At 40.2% G+C, this 20,873-nt stretch overlaps 1 protein-coding gene across 1 annotated transcript in view; it reads right to left on the bottom strand.

Annotated features, from left to right (window-relative positions):
- TG (thyroglobulin) overlaps nucleotides 1-20,873 on the bottom strand; it is a 154,895-nt gene that overhangs the window by 16,211 nt on the left and 117,811 nt on the right. The window contains exons 42-45 of the mRNA XM_072925025.1: nucleotides 14,082-14,246; nucleotides 13,185-13,352; nucleotides 4,566-4,747; nucleotides 714-821 (exon numbers count right to left, since the gene is read on the bottom strand). Coding sequence (XP_072781126.1) covers nucleotides 714-821; nucleotides 4,566-4,747; nucleotides 13,185-13,352; nucleotides 14,082-14,246 — 623 coding nt within the window. The remainder of the gene's footprint in view (nucleotides 1-713; nucleotides 822-4,565; nucleotides 4,748-13,184; nucleotides 13,353-14,081; nucleotides 14,247-20,873) is intronic.

Genomic DNA, 20,873 nt, shown 5'->3' with positions numbered 1-20,873 from the left:
CTAAAATAAAGCCAGGGAAGGTCACCTTAAAGACCTCTGTCTACCAGATTGTTCTGTGCCCAACAAGACATTGCATCTCCCACAGCCACTTAGGCCTTTCTGCCTAAAATATAATACAGCTTGTCCTGCTGACAATCTATCAAGTAAGCTTCTAAAATGAAGGATGACACAGAGCCCAAGTCCCCAGTGCTGTGTGCAAAAATATTTTTCTTCCCATGAGACAGTCTGTCAGCAGAATACCAGTCTTAGTGCCAGTACAGGAAGGAATAAATCCCTGAGCTCATCCACACTGAAGGCCAGTCAGTACAACTGAGTACAACTGCACTGACCTCAAAAAAGGAGAGTGTTGAATTAATGTTGAGTAATTAGAAAACGATACCACATTTATCTTGAGAGCCATGGACTCCTGATGACTTGGACCAAATTCTGATTCTTTGTGGGACGTTTATCAGATGCAGAGTAGGAATCTGAAAGGCTAGCTTTGGAACTGGTCAGGGTAGGCAAGTTGGAAAGGGGAAACTCAATTTAGATATCTAATGGGAAGTGACTCAATTCAGAAAAAGCATTCCTGTACAGTTAAAGAATTTATTAGAGACCAATCCCTCCTTTGCTCATCTGAACTGTTTATTTGATGTACCTACATCTATTCAGCATGTCCAAGCAGACAGCCCTGGTTTTACAAACTCTAAATCCAATAAAATCCATCTCCTTACCTGCTCTGTGAGAAGCTCTCAGGTACGTGGTACATGAAGACATTTCCTCGAGAGGCAGCAGCCCAGTAACTCGCCATGTTTATGATGGGACATGTGATAAACTGGTCACTGATAAAAAAAAAAAAAGAGGAGCAGAGAACAGACACAGTTGAGTAAAGGAAAAAAGGGAAGAACCCCCAGAAGCAACAGATCTCTATCTCAATAGTTTACTTCAATTTTCCAAACCAGCTCATATCTGTCTTCATATCAACTGAAGGAAACCACATTCACTCTCTACAAGACTAGTACTACTTAAAATTCACTAGAAGCGCTGTTTTATGGAGTGTTGGACAATGATAGTAAACCAACCAGATCTGACACATAAGAAATATTCTGGCAAACAAACCCCAATCCCACTTTATTCTAGGTTATGAGGGCTCATGCTTATGGTAGTTTAAAGTTCTTTCTGGCACAACTAGGTTGTGATGGCATATAATAAGAGGTCTTACATATTTCCTGGTTTAAGGATCAATAATATAATTTCTGAATTTGTATCTGTGTGATTTCTTGAGTAGATTTTCCAGACCAGGAAGAGGTAAGAGATGACTTCTGAAGATGACCTGCAGGGCTTATCAATATGGAATTCCGGGTGCAATATGTCTGGGAGTGGAAGATTAACCAATAATAGCGCAATGAGGAGGTCAAGTGATCAATTTAACACCAAGTGTAAAAGGTACAAGTGAAGCTAATGTATCTAAAACTTCCTAACTTCCTTTGCCCCAAGAAGGGGGGCTGGAAGGTGGGGTGAGCAGTAGGTGGAAGAAAATGAGTGGTTCAAGAGGGGCAGGTAGAAGAGAGGAGACCTTACTGCAATATATCTCACCATGATTCCTCAAGGCAATATTAAATATACATGCACCCCCGCTCCCTGTTCTTCTGTGCCTGAGGACTCAGCACATGCTTTGGGTGTTTATATACCTTTACTCAGGTGAGTGCACACAAACATAGCTGCTGAGGAAGTAAGAGGTTTCAATTCTCAGTTTAGTGAATCTGAAACAGCAGCTTCTTCTTGAGACTTGGTGGGTTAAAAAAAAAAAAAGACTGGTGCAAAATCGAACAGCATCAGAAAAGCATGAAAACATTTTGCTATTTTTAACTAGTATGGTTATGAAAGGCACTGTTTGGGTAGCTATCTTGGTTCAGCAGAGTTTTTTTTAAGCTCATCTGTGAGGCCACAAGCTTTGGGCTGACTGACCACAGGTCTCTTTGACAGTTATGGTTGACAACACCCAAATGAAACAAAAATTACTACTCTTCACATGCCTACCAGCATGGGGCTTTAGGGGAGCAGATGGTTTTTGAAAACCAGGAGTCTGGGGAGAGCAATAGCTCTCAAGAAATGCTTTGAGCTACATTTCACCATTTAACATGGATTCTCAATTGGTTCTGTGAGTGGGAAAAAAGTCAGGTATTCTGAGGAAGTAGAGAAAAAACCTAAACACATAGTAACTGCAAAAATGAAACTACTGCCTCTTACAAGCATAGAATGCCAGAGTTAAAAAAAAAAAAATGGAATGAGAAAGAAAATTAATTTTACACTTGGGAAAAAAATACCAGAAAATTGCAGCTAAAACAAATTTAAAAGTAGAATTATTTTAAAACCACAAAATATGAACAATGTATGTAGTTTATAACAACCACTTTATCACATTGCTTTATCACATTGGTAATCCTGTTAAAACTTTAGCAGTTAATTCCTTACATAAAACTTTTCTTGGCTTACACATCTATGCTGGTAGTAAGTTTTTTGTTAAAATGAAACAAAACTAAGAAGAAATAACCCAAAACCAAACCAACCAACCAAATATCAAAAAACCTAGAACCAATCAGCTGTTTTTCTCCACCATGTATGTGATGCTGATATAGGTGACTCTCATTCTGTACCTACTGTTTCACCTCACTTTCTGCTGTAGCTGGAGTAATTTCCAAAGTGTTTGAAGCAAAGTATTATCATCAGATGCCCTGGTCTCACTACTCATCCTTTTGCTTGGCCAGGAATAAGCCATTCACTTCACTCCTTAGCCAAAGTATTTGCCTCATATCATAAAGGAGTAGGTAATCCCTACACCCAGGAGGCTGCCAAGCCTGAGGAGCTGCTGGTGTATCCCATTCCTGCTGGAAATGTGTGGTGTGCCAGCCCTTGCAGCTTTGCAAAAGTCAATGTTTGCACCACACTGAGCCCTGGGCTGAATGCCAGTGATCAAATGTGACAGCCCTGTGTTATAACAGCTCCTTATAGAGGGTTCTCTGTGTGGGAAGAATGGTTAAAATATAAGTCCTACAGTGGTTTATTATGGCTTAAAACCTCACTGATCTAAAGGATTTCTCCCCAGGGGTAACAGTGGTGATAGAAGGAGACTGAAGACAAGTTCTAGCTTTGATGCCCATGAAACACAGTGCTTCTACATGTACTGCAGGCAATGGCCCCAGTGTCGTGCTGATGGGAGGCCCATCCCTGGGACAGGCTACAAAGGAGGACAAATGTGGCAAGATGTGTGAGTTGATAAATGGCACAAAGCTCGGCCCACAACCCTCTGGCTGTTTCCTGCACCGGCACACCTGGACCACCCAGAAGCTGCTGTCTTCTTTTTGAATCAGATGTTTCCCAGAGAATCTTGGCTCCTGTTCCTCTCCTGCTCCCTAAGCTCTCCCAGAGCAATGTTCTGCAGCTCTGATCGAGGAATAAAAGGAAAATCCTGTCTCTGAGGTGCTGTGGAGAGGCTCACAGTGGGACAGAAAACACTGAGTGTGCAGATACCAGGAGCCTGTAGCTATGATGGCTCAGTTCAGAACACAGGTGGGACATCTTGGACAGGTCCATTAGGATTCATGTCACCAGTTAATAAGCTACATCCCATTAAAAAAGTAAAGAGTATTCACAATGAATCTGCTCATAAAGCAGAGACAGGAATAGGGAAATAATTTTTTCTATTAATTTCTGGAAAATTAGTTTCACTTACAAATCCAGTCCCTCAATTTGCTCAGAGGCAGAAAATAGGAAGTTTTCAACTTTCACCTTCCAAAGGTCCATGCTATGTTTCAATGAAAAGGATGGGAGGGCGTTTACTGCAGGCAAGTTCCCCGTTCCTCTGCTGACATGCATGAAGTGCTGGAGCCTGTCCAGAGCAGGGAAGTGCAGTGGGGAAGGGGCTGGAGCAGAAGACTCATGAGGAGCAACTGAAGGAGCTGGGGGTGTTTAGCCTAGAGAAAAAAAGGCTCAAGGGGAACTTTATTGCTCTTTACAACTGCCCGAAAGGAGGTTGTAGTGAGGTGAGGATTAGTTTCTTCTCCTAAGTAACAAGCAAGAGGAAATGGCTTCAAGTAATGACTGACATTGTGAATAAATGTATTTTGCAGGCTACATAATTTAAAAAAAATATTGTAATCGCTGAAATAAAAGTTTTCAAATTTGACCATCAAGGAAAAGTATCTGACTATATAATTAGGGGACTGGGAATAAAAGGCAGACTATTCTACTGTCAAAGGGATGAGACAACTCAAAGAACTGTTGATACACAGCAACCCAGACATCTATGACATGAAAATGCAAAAAGAAGTATTAGTCGTCTGAATTCAATATCCAGTTCTAGAATGACATGTCAAACTTTTCAGAAGGCATAAAAATCAGTTCCATTTCTGTTTACCAATGAATGTCATTGGAAACCTCACAGAAAATGAAATACTATTCCCCATTTTCTGTTCATTTGCATAAGAATTTCTCAAGTTTTTCATAATAGAAATATGCATTTTAGATAAGCAAAACAAGACTTGCTCAACTCCAATCACACAGTTGTACTAGGATGGCTTTCTTACCGGGTGGCATTTTCCAACGCCCTGGAAAAGGATGAATAATCATCAGTTGAGTGTTCTAGGGAGTAATACCACGTAGCTGCATCTTCAATGAATGAGTTGGACTCTTCTCCTCCTAGTGAATTTTGCAGAGCCTGATAAAAGGCTGTTTTGCTGTTGGCTCTTCCTTGACTTTCTTCAAATTTCTGAGAAAAAAGTGCATACATGGAATTCAGAAACAAAACCAAAAGATAATTTTTTTAGGAACAATGTAGGCTCAGATCTCCCTCTGCTGGAACAAGTCCTCTCTGCTGTAATATCTGATTCCTAGGGGATTGAGTAGAGGACAGTCCTACTTTCCTTTCCCAAAACTGTTACCAATGAGAAATACTGGCTTCCTCTGGATACACTGTAGTACAGAAACCCTGATCTAGTAGATCCAAATCATAGGTACCAGCTGTGCCAATGGATCTCCAATAGTACAGAAATCTTGCTGGCTCTCACAGAAGGGGTTCCCAGGGACAATTCTCCACTGCATATGTGTCTGGGGCTGCCTTTCTGATGATCTCCAGGAAGGAAAACTAGAGGAGAGAAAGGGAGTTACTGTTCTTTTCTTTTGAAAATTGCAGAGAGAAACATGCTGTGTAGGCCATTGCATGGGCTATGTCACTTTTGTCACTTTGCCTCTTCTGGGAACACCTACAAAGGAACATGTCTGCTCCAAGTTCCATATTTAGGTCCTGTCTGGAATAATACCTGCCTTAGACCTGGAAGAGAAATTCTGTTCCTTCAAATTCCAATGCAAGGAACAGCCATGATCTTCAAACTTCATAACCCTGAGGGCCTTTAAGAGAAACCAACAGGGAAATGACCTTTTTCCTGAGAACTGTGACCTTTCCTAACATAAAGGCATGTTCCCCAGAGCAAAGCACCCATGTCACAGTGACCACATTCTATGCCAAACTGTGTATCCAAACATATTTTTACCAAAGCTAAAGACTGCTGGAATTTTTCAACAGTTCTTTCTTTGAGGAAGTTTTTATGTTATCAATTGAAACTTTTGACTTAAAAAAAAAAAAATATTCAATTTCAGAAACAAAACAACTTGATGAAAAAATGAAAGCCTACCCTGAACTTTTCTGTGCATCAAGTCATTTTTCTAAAGAGGGCATTATACAGGTGCATATTGGTTGAAACTTGGATAAGAACTCCAGAGAAAAAGATCTAACAAACCATCTCTATTCTTTTGAACAGTCAGTCTGATGCAAACTAGGCCAGTGTCTGCCCAGTTTAGTTACTGTAGATGCTTTACTTAATATATTATTTTGATGGCCCACAGCTGGTTTTCATCATGCTGCTAGAAGGTCTTTCCACAACCCTCTACAGAAAGTACAGATGGAATTATACCTTTTCAGTAGATTCACAGAAATGAAAGGTGGAAAATAAGTCCCTTTGTGCCGAGGTTAAGGTTTGTCCTTAGAATTCTAACACTCTGTGCATTTAGAATAAGTGATTTAAGGGATTTGAAAACTCTACCAAATATCTCAAGGTCCAAGAAGATCTTGGCAATTTGCCTTGTATTTTTAACAGATTCTTTTTTTGCTGGATTTTAGCCCATGCAATGTGAAAGTCATGTGGTGCCAGCTTTAGTAATACAGCTGTACTCCAAAAAAATGGGGAGCTCACTCCTGACACTTCATGTGCACAAATGCCACATATGAAACTGCACAGCACTCTTGCCTGCAAAATCATTCAGTTTAAAACTAGTAAGGACAAGCATATTCTTCTGCAGGAAATAGAAATGCTCACTGAAGACCTGACTACAAGTTCACTGAATTCAAAAACAATTTTTCCGTCGCAGCTTTGGCACATATCAGTTCGGGTTCCTACTAAGCAGCAGAAGCTTTGCTTTGTTTAGTTAAGAATCTCTCATTTGAAGACTGGGGTTAGCAGGTGTGGGTAAGAAAAGATACTTTTCTGTAGCAGATCAAAGCCCAATCTCTTGTGTATAAATCAACCCATACAAGCAACTTCCATGCAGTGCTTTCATTTTGTTGGCTTTTTAAAAGGGATTTGTTAACTTGTTCTGCTTTTGTCATGGATACTTAAACCAGAGAGAAATAAAGTGAAAAAACCTTAGGGTATTGATTTTGTAACCTAGGAACTTATCCATCACTCTCTCATCAGTGGCCAAGTATCAAATAAAGGTTATGGCTGAAGACCACAGAGAAGGAGATGGATCATCATACACCAACATATGGTTAAGGTGACAAACTCACTGCCAAATGTTTTGCAAATGCCACAAATTGGTGAAAATTAAGTTTCATTAATGATTTTTTTAATTAAAAAAATAACCAAACAAAATAATTTGGTAGTTATTAAATACAGAAAGATCAGTTCAGGATAGGAAGTTTCTGAGCTGTAAAGTGCTAGATGTTCTTTTACCAGAACTATCAGATTTGCTTACCCTAATCTTACAGCAGCCTCTCTTAACCACTGCTGAAAACAGCATTTTGTGCTGAGCAGCCCTTTCATATGACTCAGTGTGGTCAGCCTTGGGTATTTAATGTCAGAAGTCAAGGAGAAGAGGTAGAAGTCTGGCTTGGCTGGACAGGGATCTTCTCTTGGAAATAAGGTAAAAAGGGAAGGTGCAGACTCAGTTGAAGCAAGTTCAGGTGACATGGAAAGAATACAGAAATGCTCTTTGCCACTGTAGGGAGCGAATTCCTTTGGCCAAAGCTCAAGTGGAGGTGAAGCTGCCAGAAATGTGAAGGGCAGTTAATAGGTTTTTTTCAAATATGCAGTGTAGAAATAACACAGACCCTTTCCAGAATGAAAATGGTCACTTCCCCCACAGGGACATGGACAAGGCAGAGATGTTCAATACATTCTTTGCTTCTGTCTTCAACACTGATGATGGACCATGAGGGCCTCAGTGCCCTGAGCTGGAAGACCATGTCTGTGAGAATGATCAGCTCCCAGCTGACTCTGAAACTGTGTGGGATCTGCTCCAGCTAAATCCCTACAACTCTACAGGGCCTGACGGGATTCAGCTCAGAATGCTCAGTGACCTGGCTCATGTCATTCCAGAGCCTCTCTCGATGATTTTGGGAGTCAGGAGAGGTTCCAGCTAACTGGGAGTTGGTGACCATTATCCCAATTTTTCAAGAAGGACAAAGAGGACCTGGGAAACTACAGGCCTGTCAATCTCACTTCAGTGCCTGGTAAAGTTATGGAGATTATTCTGGGAGGTATTGAAAAACACCTGAAAGACAGCACAGTCATTGGTCTCAGTCAACAGCTTCATGAGGAGAATGTCCTGCATATTAAACCTGATTTCCTTTCATGACAAGGCAACCCACCTAGCTGGTCTGGGGAAGACAGTAGACGTAAACTCTTTGGATTTCAGCAAAGCTTTTGATACTGTCTCTCACACAATCCTGGACAAAACATCCAGCTTTCACCTGAATAGCTGTGATACGTGATTGGTGAGCGACAGAGTCACGGGTCAGGCACAAAGGGGGTATGGAATGGGGTGACAGCAGGCTGGTGACTGGTCCCTACTGGGGTTTCACAGGGCTCCATCCTCGGCCCAGCTCTTTTCAGCATCTTCATTAATGACCTGGGCACAGAACTTGAAGGAAGTTTGCCAATGACACTAAGCTGGCAGGGCAAGGGAGGGGATTGTCCTGCTCTGCTCTGCTCTGCACTGGGGTGGCCTCACCTCAAGAACTCTGTGCAGTTTTGGGCACCACAATATAAAAAAGACATCGGGCTTCTAGAGAGCATTCAAAGAAGGGTCACGAGGATGGTGAAGGGTCTGGAGGGGAAGGCATATGAGAAGCACTTGATCTCTTCAGCCTGGAGAAAAGGAGACTGGTAAGAGACCTCATTGCAGTTAGAATTTCCTTGTGAGGGGAAGTGGACAGGCAGGCACTGATCTTTTCACTCTCATGAACAGTGACAGGACCCAAGGGAATGACCTGAAGTTGTGTCAGAGGAGGATTAGGTTAAACATCAGGAAAATGTTCTTCACACAGAGGGTGTCTGGGCATTGGAACAGGCTCCCCAGGGAAGTGGTCACAGCCCCAAGCCTGTCTGATTTATAGAAGTGTTTACACAATGCTCTCAGGCACAGGGTGGGATTCTTGGGATGTCCTATGCAGGGACACAAGCTGGACTCAGTGATCTTCCAACTCAGTGATTCTGTTCTACAATTCTACGATTCACCGTGCCTATGTACGAGTTTCTGTGGTCTTCAAAATGCCCCCAGAACTTTGCAATTTTCAGGGTTTTCTCAGCAATAATTTGTAATATTTTGAGGCCCTCAAGATATGTTGACTCAGATGAAAGAGAGCTCAACAGGCAGAGATGGATGATAAACAGAGCTAGCATCTGTAAGATAGTAAGAATTTTCATCCCTCAAAAAACTAAAATAGCACAACCTGAAACAATTTCTCTAGAGTTGCTTTGGCTACAGTATAATTTAAACATCTGACTTAATCATGACAGCCAAAACCAAAGCAATATGTTCAAAATAAAATTCATTAAACAGGAAACAGACAAAATATTTTAACTTCTCAGAAACTGATTAAATTCAACTGATTTTCCATGTCTAACATATGTTCCCATTAGAAAATATATGACAAAGGAGCAATTTTCAAATTGCAGTAGATACAACAGCTGCTACCAGATTAATAGAAACAACTGCATATCATGTAAAATAATTTATATTTTGCTAACCTTTAAAGAAGCATTAGAAATTGGCCTCAGAGTTATAGTCAGGTTTTCTAAAAAATTATTTAAGAAAAAATTAAAGGCAGCACGTGCACCCCTTTCTACTCTTCTGATGATTCAAAAACATCATAACCACTGCCTAAATAATGAGTTAAATACTGCTTACTATTCTTGTTGCTGCAGAATATCTTATAGAGCATATGAGTAAAACTGGCCCAGTGTTTTACTTAAAAAGAAATTGTAGTAGTAGGTAGACCAAATATATATATATATATATATATATATCTTCCAAGGGGAAAAATGTATTTTTTCGACAAATTAAAATAGGGATAATGCTAACAGATATGTACAGATCTTAGGCCTTAAATGGCTTTTGACGAGCACTGTCACAGAAGATGGTGAAAGACCTGCCACCATTCAGCAGAGTCTTCCAAGTATTCTAATTAGTTTCAATATGAAATAAAGAGTTCAGCCCATTCTCCTCACTGATGGCATTTACGGAGACACTTCTCCCTGGTCATTACAACAAATATTCGCGTATCTACCACTCATTGTATGTTGCTGAATACCTTTTTCCATAAAGAAATTAACTGACTGTAATAAATTGCAGGATGGTAGTTCTGTTCTGCACAGATCTGTTTGCTTACATGAGGTAAATAAACTAGATTTCTATCTACCCACTCCCCTATGTCCTGGATTTGGGTTCTGCATCCAACTAGGTTGTACTAAGGAGGGAAAGAAAAAGAAAGGAAACACATGAAATACAACCTTAGTCTTTCAAATACATCCTTGCAATGTGGAGATTACACAGTAGGTGCTTAACATATGGAGGATACAGTCTGGGCTAAACTGATCTCCATGCAGATACAGATAAACACAGACATAGAGTGGCATGAGTGAATCCATGAATTTAATGCCATTAGGTCCTCCCACCTGAGGATCACATACAGGACAGGGATAAAATTTTTGTCCAATCGGAAATTGAAATCAGCATTTTTAGAGGTTTCTGCTCAGCTGCCCTAATCTATGACTGCTCAAAGCTAATATTCCCTGAAGATGTACCGTGGGAATTGCAGTGAATGGGTTCAGGCTTAACCACTCCATAAGTCACATAATAGTGCATTATGGTACCACTTGCCATTCCCTTAACAAACTCTGCTTTGTTTCTCAGTTTCAACCTTGTGATTGCTGCACTGGCAATGAGTAGGAAGTGCTCCAGGAAGTGAAAAATCTGGCTCACTTCACATGAATAAGCATTTCAGTGAATGCCACAAAATGGACATTTCATGACCATACTCTCTGTTGCAAACATCACTGAGAGACCTCAGCCTTTAACTGTAAGCAAATAAAACATAAATGTTTTGCTAGCACATAAGTGGTGCCTTCTGTCTTTCTGTTTCATTTTTCACAGCAAAGACCTTAATAGGCACAAGCACAGTGTTGCAGTGGGAGTAGAGAGACACCCAGAGCAACCCAAGGCCAGTAAGATCCCACAGAATAACATGGTGTCAACTGGATTTTCCACCTTCTGGTCTGGTTGCAGCCTAGAGTTTCACTCTCACTTCTATGTGAAGAGTGCAAAGAGTTTATAACACTTGCATACAACTTCAGTCTAAGGTGATAAGATTTACATTGTGTCTCAACTTTGCCTACGTCCAAATGGCTAAAAGTGTCTCCTTACCATTTACAGGATCAGTAGTAAGGGAAATCAGGATTAACAGAGCAAGTCCTTGACAGAATTACCCAGCAGAGTTATTCCCAGGAAGTGGTGGAATAAGTCAGCAGGGGTTAAATGTTTTTACACCTCATTCTTCTCACTGTCTACACTGACATCAGCCATCCTAAAGAAGACAGAAATTAGGACTTTACCAATTCCATACACTTGTCAGAGCACCTTTTAGCTGTGTTTGTCTACTGAAATAGATGCACAGATCTCTCTGCAGAACACAAACACAGCCATAGGTGGATTTACATCCTAGGGAGGTTTAGTTGCCTCTTTTTAGAACAGATGAAATACTTTGGGTGTAGTCAAAGGTAAACTAGTAATTTTGCCTTGGTTTCCCAAGTTCAGCTCAGTGCTCTGTCCACCTGCTAAGCCTTCCCACACTCCCTAGTGTACCAGTAAAACTGGCATTGACTATTCCTAGAGAGGTGTAAGTGAGACTTACCTCAAAGGAACCCTTAAAATTAATTATGCAGATGATTGGGATACAGGGTGGATTGTTTCAAATCCTTCTCTGAGGTCTATTGTGGGGAGAGGACATTTAGCACAAGTTAAAGATCTCTTATAACATTTATGACAGAGGAAATGGGGGACAAACTTCCAAGTAACAACCACCATCTGCACCAGATTTTGTCACTGTAGCTAAATATGTCTGTGGCTTATTCAGGACTTCATAATCAGATTGAGAGCAACCATACATGGTCATGGCTAGCACACAGAAATGCTGCTGAGGACCTGCAGATTGCATCTTCACAAGTAGCTCAGTGATGGAAGGAGCATCACAGTTCCCCCAGCAATTAATACCCTAACTGTGTCAACAAGGGAGAAATCAGGAAACTCCAACCTTGCAGCAAGTCTTTAAGAAAACAACCCAGACAGGAATACAGACTGGTCAAAGCATTCATATTCCCTCAAGTCCTAAAAGCCTGAAGCCACAGGAAAATAAAAATAGAGGGAAATGTGCATTAAAAAAATCATCAGTAGATATGACCCTTTCATACTGTTGGGTTGCACCACTTTACTGATTCCCTTCCAATCTTATTTTCTGTAAGCCTTTAAATAAAAAGATATTTCTGGTTTTATTTTTAGACAGGCAAGATTTTTCTACTGAACTCTCAGTTGCAAGTGGTTCTTCTCTTCATTTCAGTCCTACAGTGCTGGGATTTAGCACTTGTGCCTTTCATCAACACCATGATTTGTTGCAAAATGTTTTAATACATCATGGAATTTCATCCCAATTTTGCAGACAACTGTCATATGCAGAAATAGTGGTAAAGAAAAGAATTTCACTTCCTAGTCTTCATCACAGGACTTGTAATGAGGTCACTGAGGTTTGTTCCACTCTCAGAGGGTCTGGATCATTATCTGCAGGCCTCCAGCATGACACTATATCATCTGTACATTTCTCCTATGACTGTCTCTTGAAATTGATTGCAAAAGAAGAAAAGAAATGAAAAAGGAACAGGAAAGTTCTGATAGAGAGTAAAAAATAATACAAACTTTAATTCAGGTGGGCCATTAATTCTAAATTAAATTGATCTATGTGCTGTTGGCTATCAGCATAGAGAAGCTGGGGCTGACATTTCAGTGCCTTCTAAGAGGTGAAATTTTGCAACAATCTTTTTCAAGACAGCAACAGACAGTACAGTATGGATGAAATTCTTTTTGTTTTCACCAGTTTCTGTCCAGAAACCTTAGACCACACATCAGGCCAGTGCTGCTCCTTGTAACAGCTAGTCCATAGTCAGAATCATCTTTACAAGAAAATGTACTTCTAGGAAACAACAGAGGAAAGGTTGCCAAAAAAAAAAACCTCAAAATGCTGATTTAATCCTGCTGCACAGTGAATAAATTTATATTTTAGTTGCTTTCATCTTTGTGAGATACTACTGAGATTGAAATATAAATAGGATTTTAAAGACAGTAGAACATAAATGCTAAATAACTTCTGGTCTCTTACCATTTTGTATCTCCCACAGAAATATTAATCAACACATATTATTATGCCATTAGTCATCCTGACCAAGAGTGGCTGGAGAAGGACAATGCATTTGCATATTTCTCTGGAGCCTAATCCATAACTTGTAGAAATAAAAAAGCATCTCTCCAGGCTGCGTGTGATTAATGTCATCACTGTAATCACAGTGATAGCATCAGTTCATTAACAGTGAGTGTCTTCCTACCTTAATTGCCTTGGCTCTGCTGATGAGACCATCTTGCTGAGCACTTCCAATGAGCAGATCTACTTTCCGAAGCCGAGGGCGCTGCAGGGCTTTAGCCAAAGGTTCCCGGAGGTAAATTCCATCCATCACTGGACCCCAGTACTGGAATGGGCCACTTATAGCTAGCAGCTATATTGGGAAAAAAAAAAAAAGAGTAAGAATTGTACAGTTGATTCAGCTTATCCTTTAAATTGTATTTTATTTATGCTTAATTCATCTTATCTGATTCCCTTCAAGTGAACAAGTGACCAGGTAATCTAAGTGCAAACTCCTCATTGGCAGGAAACAATGATTTTGCTGACAGTCTCAGTAGGTGAAACAAACTGAAGAGGCCAAGAGAAATGTTGGTCTTATAGTCATAAAAATGCTGTTTTAAACTAAGGATTGACCCCATGCTGGTCCTCATTGGAAAATTTATTGCAGGTGGGTGTTTTAGAATTATTCATACTGCACCTTTCACAAGCCTCCCACTTCAAATACTGAACACTGACATCCCATCCTGGTTAATTTTCTGCATAAATTCTGTTATTAAAGCTACAGACATTTGACTCTCCTCTAGAGTAATACCCAGGGGCCAGCAAGAGGGAACTGAAAGAAGGGAAAAAACAATATTTAGATTTATTTCATAAGACATGATTAAAGCAGTGTAATAGGAATTTAGTCTAAAGGAGAATCAAATTGTGAGTATTCACAGCTCAGAGCTGGATGTCATGGACAACAACTTCCTTCCACCAAAAATAGTCTAGTTCCTCTTTCACAAGGATTCAGACTAAATTATTTTTTAAGCTTTCTCACAGCTTTGTGTGAATGGAAACTTTTTGATTTCTTGCCAGTGGCATATGCTTTGCTGTGTTGTACCTTAGTTTGAGCATCATTGAGGACACGAGCAGGCAGCTGACGAAGGCAGGCTACAATTTCCTCACTGGTGGATGAAGGGCATCCCACATCTTCAGCCAGGGCTGCTGCTTGGGTCTGTGCCCTCCTGGTAGTAATTATGGATGCTGGAGAAAAAGCTGAGCCTCCCTAAAAAAAACCCCACAATATCAGTCAACATATCTTGTCAGAACACCTTGTTCCCTGGTGCAGGTACAAAAGATGAAAAGAAAAATCTTTCCACCTGCAGAATGTAAACCCCTGGCTTTTAAATTAAAATAAGTGAGTTCTAAAGATCAAGGCAAAGGGGTGAAGGGTCAGTTAAGCTGTTTCCAGCTCTGCCACAGTTATTTTGGAAAAGCTCTAAGTGTCTATATTATGTGTCTAACCAAATCAGAAATCTTTCTGAAAACTTTGGTGGAAGGAGAAACATTGAGTAGATACAAAGAGGTGCTGTGAGGCATATGAGGGAATGGAGAGCCCATCTTACAAGAGCAGACTAAATGGAGTTTTATCATAGCTCTAATAAACAAGGACTGAGAGCAGGTGTGATGTCCATAAAGAAAAGCTATTTCTACCTTGGGACAATGCTGGTACAAGGACAAATGAGCACTAAGTATTCGCATTGAGTGTAAATCAACTTCAGCCAGAAACCAAAGGTAACTAACAGAAGGAGCAGGGAGGGTCTGGAAGTTCAATGAACTGAGGAAATAGGAACAAAAGACTAAAGGAAACTGCAGAAGATTAACCAGAGCATGAAGATCAAAACCAGAGCACAGACTACAGTTCACTCTCTACCCCAGACTCTTCATATTCTTGTTACAGCTGTAACATAGGAAGTGCTCTTAACAAGAAAGGATGGCACAACGTTTTTGAGTAAACATGGAAACTAGTTGCTGCAAATGCAGATAAATTAGTCTAAATCTGGTAAGATCTGACCTAGAGCAGAAAGGTTGTAATAGTGCTGACATGGTTCAAATGACTAATTTCCAAACATTTGCATCAGTTTACTGATAATAGTTGCTAAGATTAGCTTCTGTCCTCTAAAAAACCCACAACCTAGATGCACGATATGAAAGACCCCAATCTATTGATTACTGAATTATTGAATTACTTTCTGAATTTGCTCAAAGCATAACTTCAAGTCTAGAAAAGCCAGTTAAAAAGAAACAAAAACCAAACAGCAAATCTTTAAATTGAAATTGTCTCAAACCTCTGAGCCCAAAGAACTCTGTGAAGCCCTGGTGAGAACCCACAACATTTTTTATATTTCAAACAAGCAGAGCCATTGATACTAATGGGATACCATTGCTCACAACTGGAGAAATTGATTTCCAAAAATAGTGAGAAAGAGGTAACTTGGGTTTGGGTGTAGAGATAGTCTTTATAGTTCACTGCATGCAGAACTTCCAGTGGTACTACCCTTCTGAAAGATTTGTCTTCTTTTTTAGCAGATCTGGAAAACAAGCACTGTTATTAGCCTAATGATTGAGATGAAAATGATTGCAGATAAGCAAGGGAGAAACCTAATTTTTAATCTGCTCCACTGTAAGAACCATCTTGAGTTTTAACAGAGTGGAAGAACTAAAGAAGAAGAAATAAACACCACTTGGTTTTATTCCTCACTTTGGCACTCAATTTAGATGAGAACTCAAGTGAGCAATGGGCTTTATTCTCTCACAGGATTTGCAGTGGCTTATTTTGTTTGTAAGGCATGATATTTGCCAGCTGCTGACTAGGTGCACTGACCCAGCTGCTCATGGGAGAGAAAGAAAAATATCTTTGATGAGAGTATCTTGTCTGTGGGTAGGTTCCCAGCACACAGAGTGAGAACCATTTATTTTAACCTGGCCTTTGGAAGACCATGTTCATCAGAGCTATGATGAGTGAGACTAGAAAAGTCTCACACTGTGTGAGCTTCCCTCAGAAAAGGAGTTTTCTTTCATTTCATGTGGAATAAGGAATTATAAGCCCCCTCAATACAGCAGAAAAATGAAATCCAGGACTGTGTAATATTTACCCACTAATCTGGCAAACATATTCTTCCACATCAGATCTGAACGTGTTCAGCATGCTTTATCAAGTATCCAGTACTTCCAAATGGCATTCATTTAAAACAAAGCAAAACAAAATCATAAAAAATTAAAGGACTTCAGTTTCCTGAACTCCAAAAGTTTCACAGATTTTGAAAGTGTCAGTTTCCGTGGAAAATCTGAAGTTGCCTTATTAAAAGGCCAAGTTTGTTACGGAAAGAGTACTGAAATCAGATTATATATGGAATCCAAAAATTCACTAGGACCAAGCAAGACATCCTTGTGTGTGCTTGATTTTGAACACATTTCCTCCTGGAGATTTTAAAAGCTGTGCAAAGTTTCCCCTTATCAGATATCTACAACCTGAAAGATTGCCCTGAGGTCATGTACTGAGCAAAACAAAGACTGCAAATAGTTCTGAATAGAAGTGTTCCTCAAGTTCTCTACTGCAGAGGCAGATCTAAAAGCTTGGGCAGGCAAATCTTCATGTCACAGCACAGGATGTGTATGGGCTGGCAGCAGATACAGTCAAAGCTCAATGAGTAAAACAAAAACCCCAAGCTTCAGCAAATTCATTTCTGAGGGAAGAGCTTGATGGAGCCTCAGTCTGGCTGTGGATAATTTCTATTCTTTCTGTGAGTGGCTACAACAGGTTAATTTGCTCTTTATTCTGTAATTTTTCTTCCATTTTCCATGTTAATGGCCACTTCCTCATTTTGCTTTTTTTGGTAACACCCATATTCAGGAAGCAAGTCTTGCATCTGGGGTTTGAAAGAGACCAAATCTTTGGGGTTTGAAAGAGATGTGGAATCTGCTATTATTCATCATGTTTAATTTTTGCTAGGACTGGAAGCAGGGGATAGAGAAACACGAGGCATCATTCAAAGAGTATTTGGAAACAATACCATTATGTTTGCTTCCAAGGCACATCCAAAATATGTTCAAGGCTTTACAAACATGACTTCTCTTATGCAAGCACAACTGTACCACTTTTCTGCTTTACAAATGTACATCAAAATTAAGGCTCACTGTTTCTTCATTACTGTCAAAAAAAAAAAAAAACCTTCAGGAACAAATAAGTAAGAATAGAAGCTGGTATTGCCTAGAACTAATTTTATTTCTTTTTTTGAGCCTGCAGTTTTCACAATAAACAGAAATCTTCCCTAAACACTGAATTCATATTACAGGTGGACTCAGGACAGAGAGAATTACTGAGCTACACTTAGCAGTTCCCTCTTTTCCTAAAAATACTATGATTTATTTGTATGATTAGTCCCAGAAACCAATAATGGAGGACTTGTGTATTTAAAAAAATAGTACTACTTAGCCAGAAGCAGAAATATTGGAGGGTCTGTTTGTTTCCATTACATGGCACCCAGATTACCATCAACATGACAGAATCATGAATCAGAAAACCAAAAATCATGAGATCAGCTCAAGAATAACAAACACTGTGTTCTTTTTGTTAGTCCTCTGGTTTTTAATTCTCCAAGAATTCTCCTGTACCCATGAACACAAGAACTAAAAAATTTCCTTTTAAAACTAACAAGTGAAATCTTAGCTGTTCCAGCAGAGTTGTTTTTTGAAAGTGAACTCTAAAAAATGATATATACAATAAAGTTGTAGTCATTAGTCACTTTGTCATCACTTGGGGATCATTTAGAAGTGATTTACAGGGAACTGAAGCCACACACACTTCTTGTTTTAGCTGTCCTTACATATGGACCCACAACAAGGGGGAAGAGGAAGAGAGAGGAAGTTCCATTGGCATTTTTGACATTGACCTGAAAGTGTTCAAAAGTGCTAAAAAAAAGCAGTTGCAGCTGTGTTACACAACCTACAACAGCATTGTTACACTGCTCTCCAAAATTTATAGGAATAGGAGGAACTTTACAGTGTTGAGCAATAGCACCTACTGCAACGAGTGGTGGCATTGAAAATGGGAGGCAAAGCCTTCGGTACTGTTTAGTTCAGGGACCAGGAGCATTGCCAGCATTTCTCAATTTCTCTTTTCAGTATTAGAGATTCAGGTACACAGTAGAAATTCAGATACCAGGAAAGGTTGCAGCTCACAATGGTGAGAAGCTGATGAAGCAGTATTACATGAAGGTGAATTCTCACTTTGTTATCAGGCTGTGACCAGCTGAGCTGGGGCTGGTGCCTCTTGCAAACTTTTCTTTTGGGACATCAGAGCTCAACAGACTTTCATTGGTGCTATCCCACTTCTTCCTTCACAAGCTCTTGCTGCTCTTCTGATGAGATGATAAAAAAGAATATACGGACCTCTGTTTGGTTTGTGTGGCCATGCTTTGGTAGTGAGATAGTCTAAATGAAATAATTGCAGTGTTGTGAGGAAGAGTGAGGGTGGAAAATCCCAGATGGTCATAATCATGCTTTACTTCTCATTATCCTGCTTTGTTCATTTGGTAATAAATTAAACTAATTAAAATTAATTAGTTTAATTTCCCTGTCTGTGCTGGTAACCAGTGGGTGATCTCTCCCTGTACTTATCTTGACCCATGAGATTTTCATTTTATTTTCTCTCTCCTGCTAGCTGAGGAGGGCAGAGCAGGTTTAGTGGGCAGCTGGTGTCCAGGCAGAGTGAACCCACCACAGTGCTATCACTGTACTCTGTACCTTTCTCTCACAACATATCTGGAAAACACAAGTGCAATATAAGCTGCAGTGCTGAATGTCTTTTGATTCCTCATTTAGTTTGGAAGCTCACTTCTGCAAAATCTTTCAAAAACTATTCAGAACACATCTAATGATTAGAAACTTCCCTGGAACTAGATTTTTTCACCCACACCCTGCAAACCCAAATGCAGCTTCCTCTCCTCACATCACGATCTCTTGTTTTTTCCCAAACTGACTTGAAAATGAAATTATTTCTTGTCTCCTCAACACACACACTCCCTGCAAGTGCATGGGGTTTCTCTGATGGCTGCAGCCAGAGCAGCCTCTCTGTGTGCCCTGAACCATGCTATAGGCAATGCAAACAGCAGTTACAGTAACACCACCAAAAAGATCAAAAGACATCTAATGCAAACAGTCAGAGCAAGGAAATGTCCTGAGAATTCTACTTTCCCAAAAGAGCCAGCTGTACAGCAATATTTTATTTGTTAAAAATAGGCACTCTCCGGGCTCAGAGGCACAGTTCCCAGCCAGAAGTATCTGTCAGACCATCTGGTCTGACCTCCAGGATAGCCAGGGCTCTTCCATTTCCTGACTGCTGAGCTCAAGTGCTTCCTATCCCTTAAAACATGGCTTGTGTTTGATCTTGTATGAAGCATTTAAGCTGGGTTCAGAGACACAGAAATGGATATTCAGCCTTCCCCTTGGCAGTTTGTGCTTAAGGATAATTACTCCATGGACAGGCAACAGGACCTTATTTCTGTTTCAGGGTGTCTTCAGTTAATGCCAGATTAAAGATATGATTAAACCTTCTTTTTTTCCCCTGCAAATATAAGCAAGCTGCAACTAAACAACCACTGACTCACTTTCACAATGAGTTCATGAGATTATTCTTTAACAGACTGGATTTAAAATATTTTCAGAAGTTGTTTTCGATTTGGACCCTATTTGCATCTTTCTTTCAGGGTTGTTTTCCAGTGTCCTTCACTGGTTTTCCTTGGTTAACCAATTCTGCATAGTGACCAGTGCTTATAAGACACCAAGGATGCAGGGCTCTCTGTGATGACATTAATGTCATTTTTCCAGGCTTTCATGAAGTCTGGCTTCAAGAGCCTGGAGAAGTAGAAAGCTTTGGGAACAGTTCAAGGAGTCTGTCACAGCTAAGAAGACATTTGGCAGACACCTGGCAAACACCAGCACAGGGAGTGTGACAGGGAATGGTCAGGTCAGTCCAGCAATGGAAGGGGGGACTAAGAAACATTTTTCCCACCATAATTGTCTACTAGACTGTAATGTACATATAAAAATGGGGGTAAAGAAGGGTGCTCTCTCATATATAAAAAATAAATTTTTGAAGAAGGAAAATTACTTTTTCATATATCAGCCTTTGCAAACCCCTCTTTGCTGACATCAGAGGCAGCCCTGCAAGGACAATGTTCCTCTCACAAATGACTCACAGAGAGCCTGTGTCAGGTTAGTGACTTCAATAACAGGATATGAATATTTCTAAGATGACATATAAAGTCCCTCTTAATTCATACAAGCATTTTCTTCCATTTAGATGTAAACACTACCTTATCAGTTATCCAGTTATCCTATTTGACATGAGGTATTAGCTAAATGCATAGACATGGTAAATCAGCTCTCATCCTTGCACAGGAGCAGACAGCCACCAGTAACAGGCAGAAATGACATGGAAATGGAGAATTCTATCTACCACCCTCCACTGCAAACTCATCTGTTCCTCTACAAGCACGACACAAACAGTGTCTGAGATTTACTGTGTTTCCAGCACATCGTGTTCTATCAAGCAAGTCCAGCCTCTCCTTAAGTGTGACCAATCTCTCCTGAGATTGTCCCATTCCCAAGTGCATCTTAGGATGTAACCTTATTTCTTGTAAAGGCACAAAGACTGTCAGAGGCAGTCTAAGGCTGAGGGTGGTGAGAAGGATTGGGAAAAGGCTCTGCCTCTTCCCATTCCCACATGCAGACATCCCCTAACCCATGATATTTCAGAAATGCCAGATACACTGTTCATCAGTTCAGTGAATGCCATTAGTGGACATGCCTGACACATCCTTGTGATCTGAAGAAAGCAAGAAGGTCCTAA

This window comes from Taeniopygia guttata, chromosome 2 (assembly GCF_048771995.1).
Source record: "Taeniopygia guttata chromosome 2, bTaeGut7.mat, whole genome shotgun sequence".
NCBI classification, from domain to species: Eukaryota; Metazoa; Chordata; class Aves; order Passeriformes; family Estrildidae; genus Taeniopygia; species Taeniopygia guttata.
Note: the sequence above shows the minus strand (reverse complement) of the source record. Positions and strands in the feature narration are given on the sequence as shown.